Below are 17,618 nucleotides of genomic sequence, written 5' to 3' on the forward strand. Positions count from 1 at the left end.
ACATTCTGAAAGCATTCATTATCCTTGACTTCTGTGCACAGATAAAATCATTTAAATGGCAGTTAAGAAGAAATTCCTCTACTGTACAAAAAGTAGTTCTAAAAATGCCATGCAGTTGACCCAATCAATTTAACAGTACTGCCTGAGAGATCATAGGCACCCCATTGAGCTAAGTGATAAAAATTTAGACAGCCTCTTAACACAGAGATTATTAAGTAGCTGTCTAGAAAAAAATATTTAGCTGAAAAGCCCAGGTCATTTAAGGTCTATTCCTTAGAATTTTAAAAGGGTGCGCATTGGAGATTATTTCAGCTATCCTTTTCTGATCTACAGATATACAGAGGGGTACATAAGCAGGTATAGTTTTTATTATGAAAAAATAATAGCTTTATTAAGTCACAATAAGGATGACATACAAATTGCAATTAAGTACAATCTCTTAAGTGCTCAAATTGCCGGCCTTCAGCATTTACACATTCCTGTAGTCTAATTTCTACACTCAAGCACACTTTGGCACAGTGTGAGGAACTCTGTATAACTGTTATAACTGTATCCCTACTTTTGCACCCCCCTATAGCATATAGCTAATATAGCCATGTATTTCAGAGAGAAGTTAGACACAGTACCAGAATTTGCAAGATTTACGAATTTTGAAAATCAGATGCATGATTAACCATTTTCGCACTGCAGTTTGATTCAGTTTGAGACAAAAGCTGTCAAAAGGTGAACACACCTTTTATTTATTCATCTTCTTCCTATTTTCCTACCAGAAACTCAAAATAGCCCACATAATCTTGGTCTCCAGTTTATCCTCACAACAGCCCTGTGAGGTAGACCAGGCTGAGAGTTGGTGACTGACCCAAAGTTATCCAGTAAACTTCATGATCAACTGGAAACTAAAACTCAGGTCTACTGTGCTCCACTCCAACACTGCACCAAACTGGTTCTCTATTTTTAAAGTACCTTGTAGGATGTAATAGTTCTAGCTCCCTAAACTTGCTCTACAAAAACACAACTGGGAAGGAGGGTTTCAACAACACTGTTTAAGGATGCAATCCCATGCATGCTTAGACAGAAAAGTCCTATAAAAGTCCTTAAAATACACCTCAGCCTGAGATGCATACAACTGCACCCTAAACTAAGTATATTTAGAAAAATCACAAGTACCCAAGACTGCCAGGAAACCGTGACAAATCTTTGTCTAAGAGATACGTTAGCAAGATGCTGCCAGTCACAAACACTAAGCTTAACAGCAAAGGTCTGGCTGTCCCTTGCCGCAACAAAAAGTGGCTTGCAGTTGCCAAGGAAATAAAGTAAACGAGTTATCGCAGATTAATCTTCAGATAAAGTTTGGGTATCACCTCATAGTGTCTGACGGTTCACAGATGTAAATGACCAATTCAGGTGCAGCTGCCTGTAAGTCAATTATGTCTATCATTTCCTTGATCAACAATTTCCTTCTATTTCATACAAAGCCTTAGGCAGCACTAACTCAGTTCCAGTGAAAACCAAATCCTAACTGCTACTGCCATCTAGCAGAACTAATTACTATCCTGGTGGATATTACAAGCAGAGCATCACTTCAAAGAAACCATTACTTATCCAGGTGACATATCTGCCAAACAAACAACAAATCATCTTTACAAGAAGGGCATTTGCACAAGCCTTCAACATTTATTGCCATGGAAAAAGAGCAGGCAAGTTATTGTGCCCACGCCTAGTTTCTGAGCTTTCTATTCATATCTGATTCAACAAGGTAGGCCTCTGGCTTCCTTGAGCTTGGCTCTTCTTCTGAGAAAACCTGCACACAATTTTAGACTTGATCTATCATCTATGCTTAGAACAACACAACTGGCGCAGTAGTTGGTTTGACCATGGAATACCCAGATTCAACCCATGACATTTGGCAGCTCTGAGAATGTTATACTTTTTCAATCTGTATTATCTATCACTGTGATATGGCTGCAAATAAAGCAAATGTAATTCTAGGCTACAACAGAAATATAGTTTCACATTCATGATAAAAGTTCCACTCTACTCGACGCTTGTCAGGCTTCACCTCAAATACTGTGTCCAGTTCCAGACACCAGTTTAGAGATTCAGTTTAACTGAAACATTAGATTTATATCCTGCCTTTTAAGAAAAAAAAAACTCAAAGTGACTTACATCATTCTCCTCCTCCTGCCCTCAATCTTACTCCCACAACAACCCTGTGAGGTAGGTTGAACTGAGAGTCTGTGACTGGTCCAAAGTCATCCAGTTGGCTCCATGGCTGAGCAGGGACAAGAAACCAGATTTCTCGAGTCTCAGACTTGCACCCTTAACTATATCACACTGGCTCAAAGATAAGCAGGGGACTAAAATTTACATCATATGAGGAAAGTTTGAGGGAACTAGGTGTTTTTTAACCTTAAGAGAAAGCTAAGGTGAACATGATAGCACTTTTCAGCTACCAGAAGGGTTGTCTTACAGAAGAAAGCCATTAACTATTCTCTGTTATTCAAGTACATTGGACAGAAAATAATGGGCTTAATGTCAGGAGCCAGGAAGCGGGCTACAGGAAACAAGACAGAGGCATCAGGATAACAGAACTTGAGACAAGACAGAGTCCAAAGTCCAAAAGTAAGATTTAATGGTAAGTTCAAGTTGTAATCACAGAGTAGGGTCAAAAACCAGAAGTATGCATCAGGGCAGAACAAGGACATGGTCATCAACAAGCCAAGAGTCCAGAAATGGAAGACAAACAGAGGTACAGGTACCCCAAGGCAGGAAATATGGCAAGGCAGGATAGACAGCAAGGGTCAGGAAAGATGCAGACAACCCTACATTGCTGAGGAACCCTGGAGAGGCAGGATGCAACAGGAACCAAGTGCAGCAAAGGTCAGGCAAAGTACAAGAGCTGAACCACACCACTGCCAGCAAAAGACTCATGCTGCTTAGGTGAGACACCAAGGCAGGTTACAAACGGCAAGGTGGCAGGAAGCAGGCACTACAACAAACAAGGAGACCTTTGCTCCCTAGGCAAAAGCTCTGGCTCTTTCCCCTGGGCCCTAGTTTGTGTTAATGAGCAGGCTGAGAGCTCCAGTAGGGCCTAGAGCTAATCCTGGAAATACTAAGGTGGGCTTCTGGTTCTGACCATCAGGTGAAGCCCCAGAGCAACCTAAATCCTGACACTTAAGGTAATGGAAGGCAGATTTCAGTTGAACAGCACGAAAAACTTCCTAAGAGTTAGTGGTCAGCCAATTGAATCAAGTGCCTAGGAAGGTGGTGGGCTCTCCACTGCAGCATGTATAAAGCAGGACCCAAACACCCTTCTGTCAGGGATGCTTTAAGCTGGGTCCCTGTTCTAGCTAGTGCAAGTGCAAATTAAAAATTTCACTAGCAAAATTCAATTTTTAGACTGTTACTAGGCAGTTTGATTTTATGGAGGGGTTGTTTGTTTTTTTGCATTTATATTGTTAAGCAGCCATGAGGGAGTTTTTTTTTAAGCTAAGCAAACAGGGAACAAATGCCACATTAAATACTTATTAGAATACCATTTAATTTTCATTCTCTTTGTAATATCTCATTTCTCAAAAGTACTGTACACTAATACAATTCACTAACATTATACCACAATAATGGAAAAATCCAGTCCTTGAGCATGTTGAATCAATGATGAGTACAAAATGCAGATCAGGTGTTACTGTTCTAGGAGTCATTATGATCTCTCTGAAAATTCAAATTGTATAAATATGTTTATACACAGACAATTGTTTCTCTTCTCATTTAGCTAAAATCCAATTTAATTATTCTGAATGTAACAGACTCGGGCTTCTCCTCGGATTTGTTATAGCTTAGAAAAACATGTTTTATAACAGCTAGAAATTTAGCAATGATATACAAGCAGCTAAAATGACTCTTCAAATACAGCTTCAGTATAGGATTGTACAGTACTGCTGAAGATTTGCACTACAATTTAAGTAAACAACTGACTTGTTTTTTCAAGCAATGCAAGCATCTGTCATGAAAACTTCGAAGAAACCTCTGGCCACGCACAGATACCCATCATGTATGGAGCCATCTGTATACTACAAACTAGAAGTTTCCAGTTTCACAGAGGCACACATAGCTATGATTTCAATAGAATTAAAAATGCTTATCTTTGGCTGGCTTCTGCTAATGTTTCAGAGCTTCATCATTGCCTGACACCGGGCGTTCCAAGTTTCAAATGACAAAACAGGGTATAGGGCCAGAACCAGAGAGCTATGAGTGGCTATTAGTTGCAGTAATTTGCACATAGCTATGAATGGAAGGCACTTAACCATAAACACTGAAGAATGTACCCAGTACTCTCATAGCTTCTGTTTGCTTGTTCAGTAAGAACAGTCTCTTGATCTTGATTTATTTTTCTTACACAATGCTCTAGTGCAAAGTATAAAACAATTCTCTCATGTGGAAGATTCCTTCCATGAGTAGAAAAGCACCTCTAGAACTAGCACAGTACAGCAACATATCTTGCAACTTTGGTACCATAAATCAAAGAGGGTAAGAAGGTTGCAATGTGCTACTTCCAGATCTCAAAACACAACATATCCAGGTTCCAGCTTTTTTACTATACTTACAGAATGCAAGTCTCTATGGAAAGGCAAATATTCTGAGCCAATTTATGTACAACCAGAATGGTTCTTACACCATTCCACTGACATCTAAGCTGAGCGCTCATGAAGGGCAGGTGCATCAGGTATGTGCATGCATAATGCATAAATCAGGATTCTGGATCCAAGAATGATTTATGCAATTAGATTTGATATGAATGAAATAGAACACTTATTGTAAATAAAATTATTTTTCTATATTAGTGAATAAACAGAAAATTATTAATTTCAGTAAGTGAAATATAAGCTGATTAAATATTATATAACACATACATTGACAATTCTAAATATACGATTGACTTTTATTGTTAAAAGAATAGAAAACATTCCTTAATATGTTCTCACTAATATGAAGGGCAATCATACAAGGCAGCACATATGCATTTCCAATACGTTTGACATCATCTTAGCTTAGGAGTAGGAAACTTCCAATTATTTTGATCTGCAACTCCCACTAGGTATCTCATCACTGGTTATGTTGAATAAGGCTGATGGGAACTGTGAACTAAAAACATCTGGCGGATCATAAGTTGCAGCACAGTTTTTTCACACCTAAGCATGCTTCAAATTTGGTGAGACAAGCACAACTACTTGAAAATCTAAACAAGCAATCCACTGAGGTGGGAACCATACTTTTTCCTCCTTCCATCCCTCCCTCCTGCTCTCCCTCCCTTCTCTCTCCCTGTCTCTCTCTCTCTCTCTCCTCTCTCTCTCTATATATATATGAATTGAACTTACAATTTCAGATGAACAACTATATATTCCATGCAATATTCAAAGATATTTTCATCTGGTGATAGTTTCCAACATCAGATGTTTCGTCTAATATAAAATTGGGATTATACAGTTTAAGTGGTTGACTAGTTGCAGACTTCTGCCTGTCTAGTTATTTACTGCAGTTTTTTAATGCCTTAATTTGCCCTTTTTGTTAAAAAAAGATCTTGGACAGCTGCAAGCCAAAAAGACCTTGGACAATCAAGTACTAGATTAATTTGGTAGTCATGTACCAAACTACTATATCTGCAAATTAAAATTACAATTGCCACAATCTAATACAGCTAAGCATACTAGAATCTATTTAAATGAACAGCTTTAGTGGACTTAACTCTGCACTGGATTGTGGCTATCAAGTTTATTGTGACATTCTAACAATTGTGTGTATTATATACACACATACGTACACACAAACCCATTTTAGTTAAAACACTGACTACAATGTAATACATTTGGTCTTTTCTGAACTTCCAAGTGTCACTAAGTTTGTGTTTCAGTAAGTGATTCAGTAAGCAGGTCATTCAATGGTTCAGTGCCATCCACTGGTGTTTTATTGGCATCTTCACTGGACTGGCTCTGACTAGATTGATCAATACTAGCATCCACTTGCTTTCTATTGGCCTCTTCATTATGACGGTTTTGGCAATGGGTTAAATGTTTCTTAAATCCTCTAGGAAAATTTGACTCAAAGCTGCAACGGGGACATTTAAGCAAACTCTGACCATGTGCTGCAACATGGTTTTTAAGGTGAGATTCCAAGAGAAAAGCCTTTCCACATATGTCACACTTGTATGGACTGTGGACATTATGCTTGTTAACCAAGTGATGCAAAACAGCACCTTTTTTCATAGCCCGACAGCAACAAATTTTGCAGTAATATTTGCCTTTGCCGCGTTTCATATACTTTGCAATCTCTTCCTCTGAGATAAAAGCTTCCTTCTCTTCTGTGAACTGCAACATACACTGAGGCTGAGTAGGAGAGCCTATATCAATTTTAGTCTCTTTATTGTGATCAGAAGATTCTGTATCAAATTGTTCTTGATCACTGATAGATTCTTGTTCTTTTACTTCCGATGTTTCCATCTCAGTATTTCCACTTTCACTGCTATTTAGGTCTATATTAGATGTCTCCTGATTTTCCTTCTTGGGTTTCTTCTTTGGACAAGAATATAAAACTTCTTCTGTAGGCTCCTTGACCTGTACAGACTGTTCTTTTGGAGCTAATAGACTACTGAATGGATTCTCACTTTCTGGATGCTCAGTAAAGAAATCTTTACTACCAGGTTCAGTACATGCCTGCAAGTCTGAAAAAACAGGGACAGCAGGTTGGCTGAAGTCAGAGACAGCAGTTTTGTGGACTTCCATGCCTGATGTTTCCACTGATTTGTGGACATCAGAAGTGAAGACTTGCTTTTGATCAGAGGGAGCAGTTTTCTGAAGTTCAGGTGAAAGGGAGTGTTTTGAAGGCTCAGCAAAGAAACCTTGCCTTTGTTTCTCAGGGGAGCCAGGTGGTGGCTTCTGAAGTTCAGCAAAATTTGCATGTTTCTGGATTTCTGGAGAAATTGTAGGAGACTTCAGCACTTCATGAGAAAGAACAGCTGTTTTCTGAGGTTCTGAAAAGGAAACATGGTCTTGAATTTCAGGAGAAACAGCAACATGTTTCTGAGGCTCTGGAAAATAGGCATGCTTGGGAGCTTCAGGAGAAACAGGAGTAGATCTATGAGATTCAGAAAAGAGAGCATGTTTTTGTACTTCAGGAAAAGATATATGAGTTTCATGGAAGAATGATCGCTTCTGTACCTCAGCAGACACAGGAGGAACAGGTTTTTTAGGCTCAGGAAACAGTGTCCGTTTTCTAGACTCAGAAATCAAAGCACGCTTTTGCAATTCAGAGGAACCAAATGGGGTAGGTTTCTGAGTTTCTGAAAAGAAAGGAGATTTTCGGGAATCTGAAGAAAATTTCCATGGATCAGGAGACACAGAAGGAGCTGGCTTACGTTGCTCAGGAAAGAAAGATGATTTCCAAAGTTCAGAGGACATAGGAGGGCCAGTTTTTCTAAGCTCTGTTGACATAGAAGGAAGTGGCGGAGGAGGGGGAGGGGGAGGGGGTGCAGGGGGTGGTACTGATGGTGATGGCCTCCAGGTTTCAGGAGACAAAACAGGTTTCCAGCCTTCGGGATAAACAGAAGAAATGGGTTTCCAGGGCTCTGAGGAAGCAAGACTAGATTTCTGAGATTCTGGTAAGGAGGTAGATTTCCAAGGCTCTGGGGACATCATTGTGCCTGGCCTTCGTGGTTCTGAGGCAGGTCTCCTAGGCTCAAGTGGCATAGATGTGGGAGGCTTGGGGGACCAAGGTGATACAGTAATAGACTTCTGCTGCTCATGAGAAATACTAGTAGTAGTCCTCCAGGGCTCTGGAGCAATACTGGGGGTAGATCTCCAGGGATCTGGGGAGAGTGGTGGCTCAGGTTTTCGTGGTTCGGGGGAAAGTGCTGAGGCAGGCCTTCGCATTTGAGGAATATGCCTGCGAGTTTCTGAGGACAAAGAAGTAGATTTCTTTAGCTCAGGAGAAAGAGCTGGAGAATGCCTGCGGGGCTCGGGAGACACAGCTGGAGAATGCCTGCGGGGCTCGGGAGACACAGCTGGAGAATGCCTGCGGGGCTCAGGAGACACAGCCGGAACAAATTTCTGTGGTTCTGATGCAGGCACAGGTGGAGATGCAGGTAGAACAGATTTTTGAGACTCTGGAGATACAGGTGGAACGACTTTTTGTGATTCCAAAGATACAAGTGTAGATTTTTCTGACTCTGGAATAGATACATGCAGTTCCGGATGCACAACAGTAAGGGGTTTTTGTGGCTCGATATATGTAGCTGTAGCAGGTTTCTGTGGCTCGGGGGATAAAGCTGAGACTAGTTTGGGTAGCTCTGGGGACTCAACTGAGGCAGGCTTCAATGGTTCTGGAGTCACAGAAGGATTTGGTTTAAGTGGATCTGGCTTTGGAAGCTCTGATGCAACAGAGGTAGGTTTCTGTGGCTCTGGGCAAGCAATAGGAGCAACTTTCTGTTGCTCCACTGATGCAATTGGGGTGGGCTTTTGTACCTTGGAAAGCAACCCTGCATCAGACTTCAGGAGTTCAGAAGGAGATTTCTGAGATTCTGGAGCCACAGTGGATTTATGAGACTCAGGTGACAGAGAAGGCTTTTGAGGCTCCACACAGATAGGCTTCTTTAGGGTTTCCGTGTCTAAAAGATCTTTCTGCTCTTCGTTCCATTTGTCAGGCCCTGCATGGTGTGCTGTGATGTGATAATAAACATTGCAATACATCTTGCTGGTAAAAAAACATTTATGGCAGTGGAACAACTTTGCACTTTTCTGGTAAAATATAAGTTTTCCCAATCCTGCAGTATCCATTTCATCACAAAATTCAGGATGGATAGTACCCATGTGTATCTGTATATTTTCATAGTCAGAGCCTCTGAAATTGCAGTGATCGCATTCTAAGCGTTCTGTTGTTTTACGCAGGATCTTCAACATGTCAACTCTTCTACTGTCAACTTGCATAACACTACACATGTTTCAGACTGTATGTTCTGGTATTCCTGAAACAGAATTTTAAAAATTAGTTCATAAAACATGGAAAAGTTGTTCTCATTAAAATGAGAATGACAGCTCGGCTATTAATATATCCTAAGAAAAAAACAAACAGTCCTTGTTTGGAGATACAATGCACAGTTAGTAAGTTCTACACTCCTTCCCCAACTTTCCAGTAAAATACTGAAGTTTCCACCCTATCACAATCTGCACAAAAGATTCTGACTATAAGTCACTCCATTGTTTCTAAAGCTATCCTCAGACTGTTTACTGCTTCCAAACGGTTATTTCTGTTGCAGAAAGCCTAGCTAAATAATCTACAGATAATGTCTAGCTAAATCACATAAAAGTCAAGTTACTCATACTAGTCCATGAGAAACAAATCCAAAATCCACCACGGGGCATATCTTTATTAGGACCAACTTAAATTCCACAAAAAAATGAGCAAGGTTTCAAGTTCTGCAGAACTCTTCATTGGGGTGGATTGTCCAAAAAGTAGGGGTGGAAGAAGCAGCAGAAAAATCCAAAGCTTTAGCCTCATGCGGTGCCTGGGCAATCTGTAGTCAGAAATGCCTAGTCTCTTACTAAACATTACTGAGTGGGAAGTACTGCAGGTATCAGATTACACCTAGCAAGGCATATTGTGTGTGAGGGAAGCAACAGTGCATGTTGTTTCCTTCACAGCACATGAGGAAAGTTAAAAGGGGCTGCAGGAAGAAGGGAAAGTTGTACTGTACAGACAGAAGTCCACTCATGCAACACTGAATAATATCCATAAGCTTTAATAATGCAAATATAAAGTTAGAAATCTTAACAAAAATATGCATTAACAGGTGACATTTATTATATAATGAAGGATCCCCATAAAAATATTTATTGGCAATATTTAGAAATAACACTAATGGGAGAGAGAGAAGCAACACATTTATGTTACTGTTATGTAGAGAAGTTTTAAGTTTATAGTCAGAATCATCTAATTGTTACTGATATGCCCCTTCATGAAAGTGTGCCATTTCATGCTGCTTCGGTACAGTTAGATTTGGTAGCCTTTGTCTCACATAGAGCACACATAACTAATGACAATAACTTGAATTCTACATCCATTTTATACGAAATAACCCAGGAAGCAACCTTAATGTAGTTTTTTTAAAGGAGCATTCCTCAAGGTGGTATCCTCCTGATTTTTTAAAATTACATATTCCATAATTGTTATCAATTGACCATATTATGCCAGAACTGATGGGAGTACTAGTTCAAAACATATGGAGGGTACCATGCTGGAGAAGACTGCTTTAAAACATTATATACTACAGCATAGCCAAGATTAAAATATTATAGCATTAAACTATTTTATATTCAAACTATCAACAATATAGAACTCACACAAAACCTATGGCTTATATCTTTCAAGGTGCTAATGGAGTATAGAATTTCAGAGAATAAGCTAGGAAACAGAAGCCACTGGTCATTTAAAAAAAAAAAAGCAATGATGGTTTTAGGCAGGTTGGTTTCTGCAAACAGATAATACAGGCCTGACTTAAGATTATTGAAATAATACATGTGATGCACTTGGAACACTTAAGAAAAGCAGAATAGTAATAAAAATATTTCCATTTTATTTTTCAATATAAAATACTCCATCACTATGGTGGATATGCATACAGCCACCATTGGTTTGTTTTCATGGATACATGCATGAAAAACACTTGGCTTCTAATGTGACCTTTTCTTATATAGCATCTTCACATTCTTCTTCAAATACAGATACACCCTTTGTGACACAAAACTTTCCATCCACTCTACTTTTGAAGATAAATTCCAAGTACATCGCTCCAGATTAGCCATTGCCATTTATCCTTCAGTTGGTTATTTTTACTGTGTCTTAAAAGTTTAAAAATTTTAAAATATAGCACTTTGAAATGGTTTTTAATGTCACCACCCGTACCAAGTATTTAGAGACAACTTACAAAATTTTAAAGTAAAGACACCCATATGATGCAACAAAATTCTACAATAACAACACCTCTCTTTATATACCTCAAGAATGATTTTTAAAGTATCTTTGCATCTAAAGATGGATTGATCTCTTGAACAGAGTTTCCATGTAGTTGACTAGAGGCTGCTACTTTAGGTATATGAGAGGTATGGAAAATCTGTTTTTGAGTGAGGGGCTGGATGAACCCTAACCCAACCCTCTGGAGCCAAATGATGTGAGGAGCTTGGGTACACTCCCTGATGTCATTTGTTTCCTTGCCAAAGCACCAGCTGAGACAATTCCACCCACTTGGAAACTTGCCTTCTAAGCACATGGGCTTTCCCCAGCCACAGAAAGCACCTAGTACATCATTCACCCTCCTAACTGGGATGTTGAGCAGCACACTAAGAAGAATCCCTGCTATTCCGTCTGATCATCTCACCAGTGTTGAAAGCACATACTTTATTTTTGTATTAATGTATGAATTGTTTTCAAACATCCTGTGTATGCTACTGTAATTCACCTTGTTTTGTGAACTGACAACAAAGAAATCATTTAAATATATAAATAAATCGCGCTTTGAAGGAACCACCTGCAGCCAAATGAAAAATCTAACCTTGTTAGCGTCAAGGCCTCATCTTATTATACCCCCTTCATATCTGAATTTAATGGGGTTAACTCTGTAGGAAACGTGCTTGGGATGTCAATCGTGGGAGAACGATTGGCTACTCCATTCGGTGTTGTCTTCTGTCTGAAAGAACCAAGGATGGCAGACCACCGTGTAGAGAAAATGACTGAACCTCGAGTGCGTCTGGAAACCTCGAGCTAAGCCTCGAGTGCGTCTGGAGAAGGACTGCGTCGGACGTTTATGAAAACAAGTTTTGCCAGATCGAACCGGGGGTGGAAAGCTGTCAGGGCTCTGCGATTCAGGCTGGAGTATTTAACAAAGGAGGCGGCGGTGGAGAGGAGCGGCTGTGCACGAAACCCGGGATGGGGAAGGCGCAATCGCACGCACGTAGGAAGGCTCTGCGGACAGAAGGGGGGAGGGGACAAATGAGTTTGGGCAGCGCGGGAAGAAGAGGAGGAGGAGGAGGAGGAGGAGGAGGAGGAGGGAAGGAGGGAGGAGACGCTCCTCTCCAAACCCCAAGTTTCACACATGAGGGGGGAAGGTTCCTCCCTTTTCTGCTTCCCTCACGGTATTAACGGACTGAGCGGGTCCGGCGAGGAAGGAGCCGCGCAACGACAAAATACGTACCCAGAAGAAAACGACGGCCCTCCTCAAACGCCTCCCCACAATGGCGGCGCTTCCCACAAGCTGGAGGGAAATGCCATAAAACAAGGCGAGGGGAAAGCGGAGAGAAAATGAAGGCTAGGACAAAGGAAGAGCGGGAGACACAAGTCACATGCCCGGTTTGACGCTTTTTTATTGGTTCACGGCGTCCGGCCGCTGCCCAATCGCCTCTCAGAACACGCCCCGCCACTGTTGTGAAATTTAAAGCGCAGGCGCATGACGGAGTAGGCGGGCGTGATGTTGTTGGGGGAAGTTTTCGCGAGGGGGGAAGCGTCATAATACTGCCCCGCCCCTCTCTCGCCTGACTGAGGTGGGCGGGGCAGGCGGCGGTGGGCGGAGTCATAGTGGCCGAGGGGACTGAATAGGAAGGTGCCGTACATGACTTAGTCCTCACTTAGGTAGTAAACCTTAAATGACTGAATCCTCCTCCAAATCTATATGACAGCAGACCATGAAGAAGGTTTCAGTCTAAGGTTTCAACTGGCGTGAAGGGTTCGCTTTCTGTATGCAGGAGTCGTTTATTATTGAGTCCCCACCATATGCATTCTGCATGTTACACCTGCTGAAATTCCTACTTCTGTATTAGGGATGAGTAGAAGGAAGATCGGGATCAGCTGGTAGATCTCTTGAGTAATTTGCAAATGTATTTATTTAAAACTTTTATAATCTATACCAATGGATTGGTAAAGATTTCTGATTCATAGCAAGGAGAAAATTTTGGTACACACACAGCCCAGTGTGGTGTAGTGGTTAAGAGCGTGGGACTGGGACTCAGACGATCTGGGTTCTAGTCCCCACTCGGCCATGGAGCCAACTGGGTGACTTTGGGCCAGTCATAGACTCTCAGCCCAACCTACCTCACAGGGTTGTTGTTGTGGGGATAAGATGGAGAAGGAGAATGATGTAAGCTGCCTTGAGCCCTTTGTAGGAAAAGGCAGGATATAAATAGAAATATAAAATAAATAAATAATAAATAAATAAATAAATTATGATGCTGATCTAAAGAAAGCTTGAGATAAACAGAAGTGGGTTTTTGTGTAGAAAGAACATGAGCTTGTTCATTTCTGGTACTTTGCATTTCTGGAACTAGCATTCTTTAATTCTAAACAGTTTGCTTTTCATCTGGTTCTTGGGATTCAAGTACTAGTAGTAATAGTAGATACTGTTGTCTGCCCAATAATTAAAGGCGAGAGAGTCTTGTTCTGTTTTGCCATCTGTCCCTCATGCAACACCGCTGCATGCTTCTGCAGAGGAATCGGGGGTATGTGCGTTCTCAGTAAATGTAGGACACACTGTCAACCTTTCTAAATTCTCTGGTTGCATGTTGCTTCCCTATAGGTTGAAGTGTTTGATCCTGCCTAATCTTGGAGGTTAAACAGGGTTAGGCATAGTTGAAATCTAGATAGGTGACTTAAAATGTTGTGAACTTTCTAGAGAGCTTTGACTACAGGAGGTGTAGAAATATAAGGTAATAATGTTGTAAGGGGAGATTGATTTTTACCAATATTAGTCCTGTGTATTTCTAGTCTAGTTGCAGAATCTTTATAAGCTTTTGAGGAAACCATAAGAATCCACCAGTGGATTGGAAATTACTAGTCCAGATGATAACAGATGGCATTTCCTAATTTCAAGACAAAAGACAACAGTGAATACAAAGATCATAGCAGAAGATGATCCTCATTTATAGAAATTACAACTCGGTTTAAAAAGCACATATATTGGCATATATACATACACAAATTTTGGTATAATTCATCAAAGGCTTTCTTCTTTCATCACTACAATGTGATGTGGCTGCAGGGGGAAAAAGGTTACTTTGGACTGCATTATTTGAAGTATAGCTTCCAAATCACACAAGGTACTAGTTCCCTTCTGTTCAACACTGCTTAGGACCCTTTGTGTGCATTGTGCCCAGTTCTAGGCACCACACTTCAAGAAGGATGTAGGTAAGTGGGAGGAGGTTCAGAGGAGAGCCACAGAGATGATCCGGGGACTGGAAGCTAAGCCCTACATGGAAAGATTGCGTGAACTGAGCATGTTCAGCCTTGAGAAGAGAAGACCAAGGGGAGATATGATAGTACGCTACAAGTACTTGAAAGGCTGGCACAAAGAAGGAGAACAGGATCTCTTCTTGATCATCCCAAAATGCAGTACATGGAATAATGGACTCAAGTTACAGGAAGCCAAGTTCCAGCTGAACATCAGGAAAAACTTCCTGACTGTTACAGCAGTACAGCAATGGAACCAATTCCCTGAGGAGGTCATGGGCTCTCCCACACTGGAGGCATTCAAGAGGCAGTTGGACAGCCATCTTCCAGAGATGCTTTAACTTGGAGTCCTGCACTGAGCAGGGGCTAGACCCTTATTGGCCCCTCCTGTCTCTTTGATGCTGCTGGAGTCTGGAAGATCCAGGTACTGGTGGTGTCATATCTCAAGCAAAGGAGAGCTCTTTGAGGGCAGGGGTGAGAACAGCAAAATTTTAGAGCACAGTCCTGTGCATGTTTAGATAGCAAACAGTCCCTACAATTACCAGCATGCTTCAACCAGGGAACGTGAATTATGTTAGGCAGTTAAAACAAAAAGAGAACATGAAGTGTTCTGGAAGGATCCCCTCCAGACTGGGAGAATGCTACTAAAATGGTAAATGTGCCCCAACTGGGAGAATAATATTAAAAGGTGCATATCTGAAGTTATATACACTGTGGCAAAATTTTTCTAGCTTCCTGTATTTACTGATGGAGTCTGAGCTGGCAGTAACCAACCAAGGAAGGGATAGCTTCATAAAAACATTGACCTACTGTTCTGAAAATGCCCATTTTCATGATGGGGATACTAATAAAGTAAGAAAAAATAAATAAAACTGCCAGTATCGATCTTGGAGAAATCATACTTGGAATACTGCATTTAGTGTTGCTCATTGCACTTTGAAAAGGGTACTACAGAGCTGGCAAAGGTGCAAAAAAGGCAACCAAAACATCAAATAGGCTGTAGAAAGTGGATAGCAAGAAGTTGTTCATCTTCGTATAATGCTGGAATCCAAGGTCATCCACCATGAAGAAAATAGTGGGAAATTAGGGACTGATAAAAGGACCAAACTGTGGAATTTCCTACCATAAGATGTAGTGATGGTCACCAACTTCTATAGTTTTAAAAGGGGATTAGACAAATTCATGGATGGCTATGCAGTATCATATCAGAGGCAGTGTGCCTCTATATACTAGTTGCTAGAAAATGCATGCAGGAGGGTGCCTTTGTGCTCGTGTCCTTCTTCTGGATTTCCATGGTCGTTTAGTTGGGCACTGAGAAATGGCCAACAGTTGCCTTGGGTCATATGTCTACACCCCATCTTGCATCACAGACATCATGTGTGGCCCTTTGGCCCTGCCCCCTGCCCCCCCCCCCCCCGTGTGCCAATAGATAGCAAAGGTTCGTGCATCTGATGAACCTGAATCTACTCCATGAAGAATATGCCACAATACAGCTATCAGTTAGTCTTTTCAGAGGTTAGAAGAACCTCTCTCTGTTCATGAAATGCAAAGTTTTTTAGTTGGTTGCTGACCCCTAGTGGCTTATGGCTTAAAAGCAGTAGTGAAAAATAAGAGCTGCCACACAAAACACTCTAATTTGTTTTGGTGGAAATGAACACTTTTCTTTGTTCTCGTGCCTGTGCAACAGAACAGTTCAGTGACGTTGACACAAGAAACAATATCTCCAGTCCATTCATTATCTTTAACGAAGCTCAGATAAGCCATGGTCCCAATGGAGGGCTGCACTAAGGGTGACTTTTTAAATTTTATTTTGTGTTGCTTTTTTTCTTTTTTCATTGGTATTTGTATCTTTTTAAAATATTAAAAAAGAAGCTCAGATAAAATCAGACAATATGCAACATTAATATAATACCTGTGCTACTGAAGAAATGAAAGCATGTGCACAGATGTACTTGATTAGGTGCAAGAACACTGTTAAGTTGTACTGCTGTTGCTTGTTACATGCCGTGATGTGTTTAACTCCTCTTGGTTTTGTCTAAAGCAGTCATTTTCAACCCAATGTCCTCCAGATGTACTGCATTTTAACTCCTATCATCCTCAGACAGCACGTTTGGGAACTGATCCTAAGAATGTAGAATGAGAAAAATATTTTTAGTTTTATGTACAACTGCGGTGGAGCATGATCTAGCCAAGTTTAAGCATGTTGAACATCCACTGACTTCAGGAAGCTGGATAAAGTATGTGCTTAATACTTACAATGAAGTCAGTTGGACATGCAGCCCAATCCTGAGGATATTTATGTAGAACTAAGCCTTTCACAGTTCAGCGGGAATTGCTCTCAATTAACTGTGCACAGGATTGTACCTTTAAATGTGCTGGATCATGCCAAAGCATCTTGTTGTTCTGCCCTTAGGCTTTTTGGTTTTTCTGTTCCTATAAGCCCAATTTTATCTTTAAGAACCAGAGAAAGTTTTAAAACCTAAACAAATGTAAGCCCTTCTGATGGAAATACTTTTGTGTAGTGTCAAGTGAAGAGCGTCATCCCTAGATTTTTTTTTTTTTTCTGCTGCCTACGAAAAGGCATTTCTGTAACGAACAGTGGTGGTCAATTGCTATTTCTAGACACATGCAAAGGTGCTTGCCTAAGGGCTTTTACTAGCTAATGGCTACTATGTACTAGACATATGATACTTACTTAAAGGGTGACTGGAAGATCCAGTCTGACCATTATTTTTAAACATATTTTTAATTGTGAATTTCAAAATCAAAACCCAAAGAACAGCAAGGGAAAAACAAAAATAAAATATTGCAGTTTTCTTACATGATATTTAAGTAAACCTATCACAGTGAATCTCTGAGAGGTGGTGGAGGACAGGAAAGCCTGGAGGAATGTTGTCCATGGGGTAGTGATAGGTCGGGCACAACTTTGTGACTAACAACAATCACAGTGAATACATATAATCCATGTACCCTATATATTTTATGTGTAGCAAGCTATGCTACTATTATACTATGTTCTAGTCATGCTATACTATTATATTATACCATATTATGCTATGATACTAGATATCCTTAGACTTCAACAAAGGCAGCTCAAATATCCATATATTTGTCCATTTATAAATGAGGCCTTAAGCCCACCTGTTTAAAAACAAACGTTTCATCAAGTCCTCTGCCCATGGTTTCATTGCAAGCATCCATTTATCCTTCCAGTGCAGTCATACTAGCCTTTTAACATCTGTACTACCCAATAGCCAAAGTTGTCTGGGCAATTTACAGCAATCATTTTACTTTACTTGGAGCTTGCTTTAAATTCCAAGAGGCAGGCACATGGTTTCGAAGAACATGTGTAATATGGT

At 40.6% G+C, this 17,618-nt stretch overlaps 1 protein-coding gene across 2 annotated transcripts; it reads right to left on the minus strand.

Moving 5' to 3' along the window:
• Positions 1 to 3,521: 3,521 nt before the first annotated feature.
• Positions 3,522 to 12,378, minus strand: CHAMP1 (chromosome alignment maintaining phosphoprotein 1). 2 transcript variants are annotated; one of them, XM_044429034.1, is made up of 3 exons: positions 12,236 to 12,378; positions 11,597 to 12,006; positions 3,522 to 9,013 (listed from the first exon to the last, which is right to left on the minus strand). In XM_044429034.1, exon 3 carries the CDS (start codon positions 8,985 to 8,987, stop codon positions 5,892 to 5,894), a length of 3,096 nt encoding a protein of 1,031 aa, XP_044284969.1. In that variant the 5' UTR covers positions 8,988 to 9,013; positions 11,597 to 12,006; positions 12,236 to 12,378; the 3' UTR covers positions 3,522 to 5,891. The 2 variants fall into 2 exon arrangements, with proteins under 2 accessions (XP_044284969.1, XP_044284972.1); XM_044429037.1 differs by lacking the exon at positions 11,597 to 12,006 and having other exon boundaries at positions 12,236 to 12,366.
• Positions 12,379 to 17,618: the final 5,240 nt, after the last annotated feature.

This window comes from Varanus komodoensis, unplaced genomic scaffold, assembly GCF_004798865.1.
Source record: "Varanus komodoensis strain SLA01 unplaced genomic scaffold, ASM479886v1 scaffold2, whole genome shotgun sequence".
Taxonomy (NCBI): Eukaryota; Metazoa; Chordata; class Lepidosauria; order Squamata; family Varanidae; genus Varanus; species Varanus komodoensis.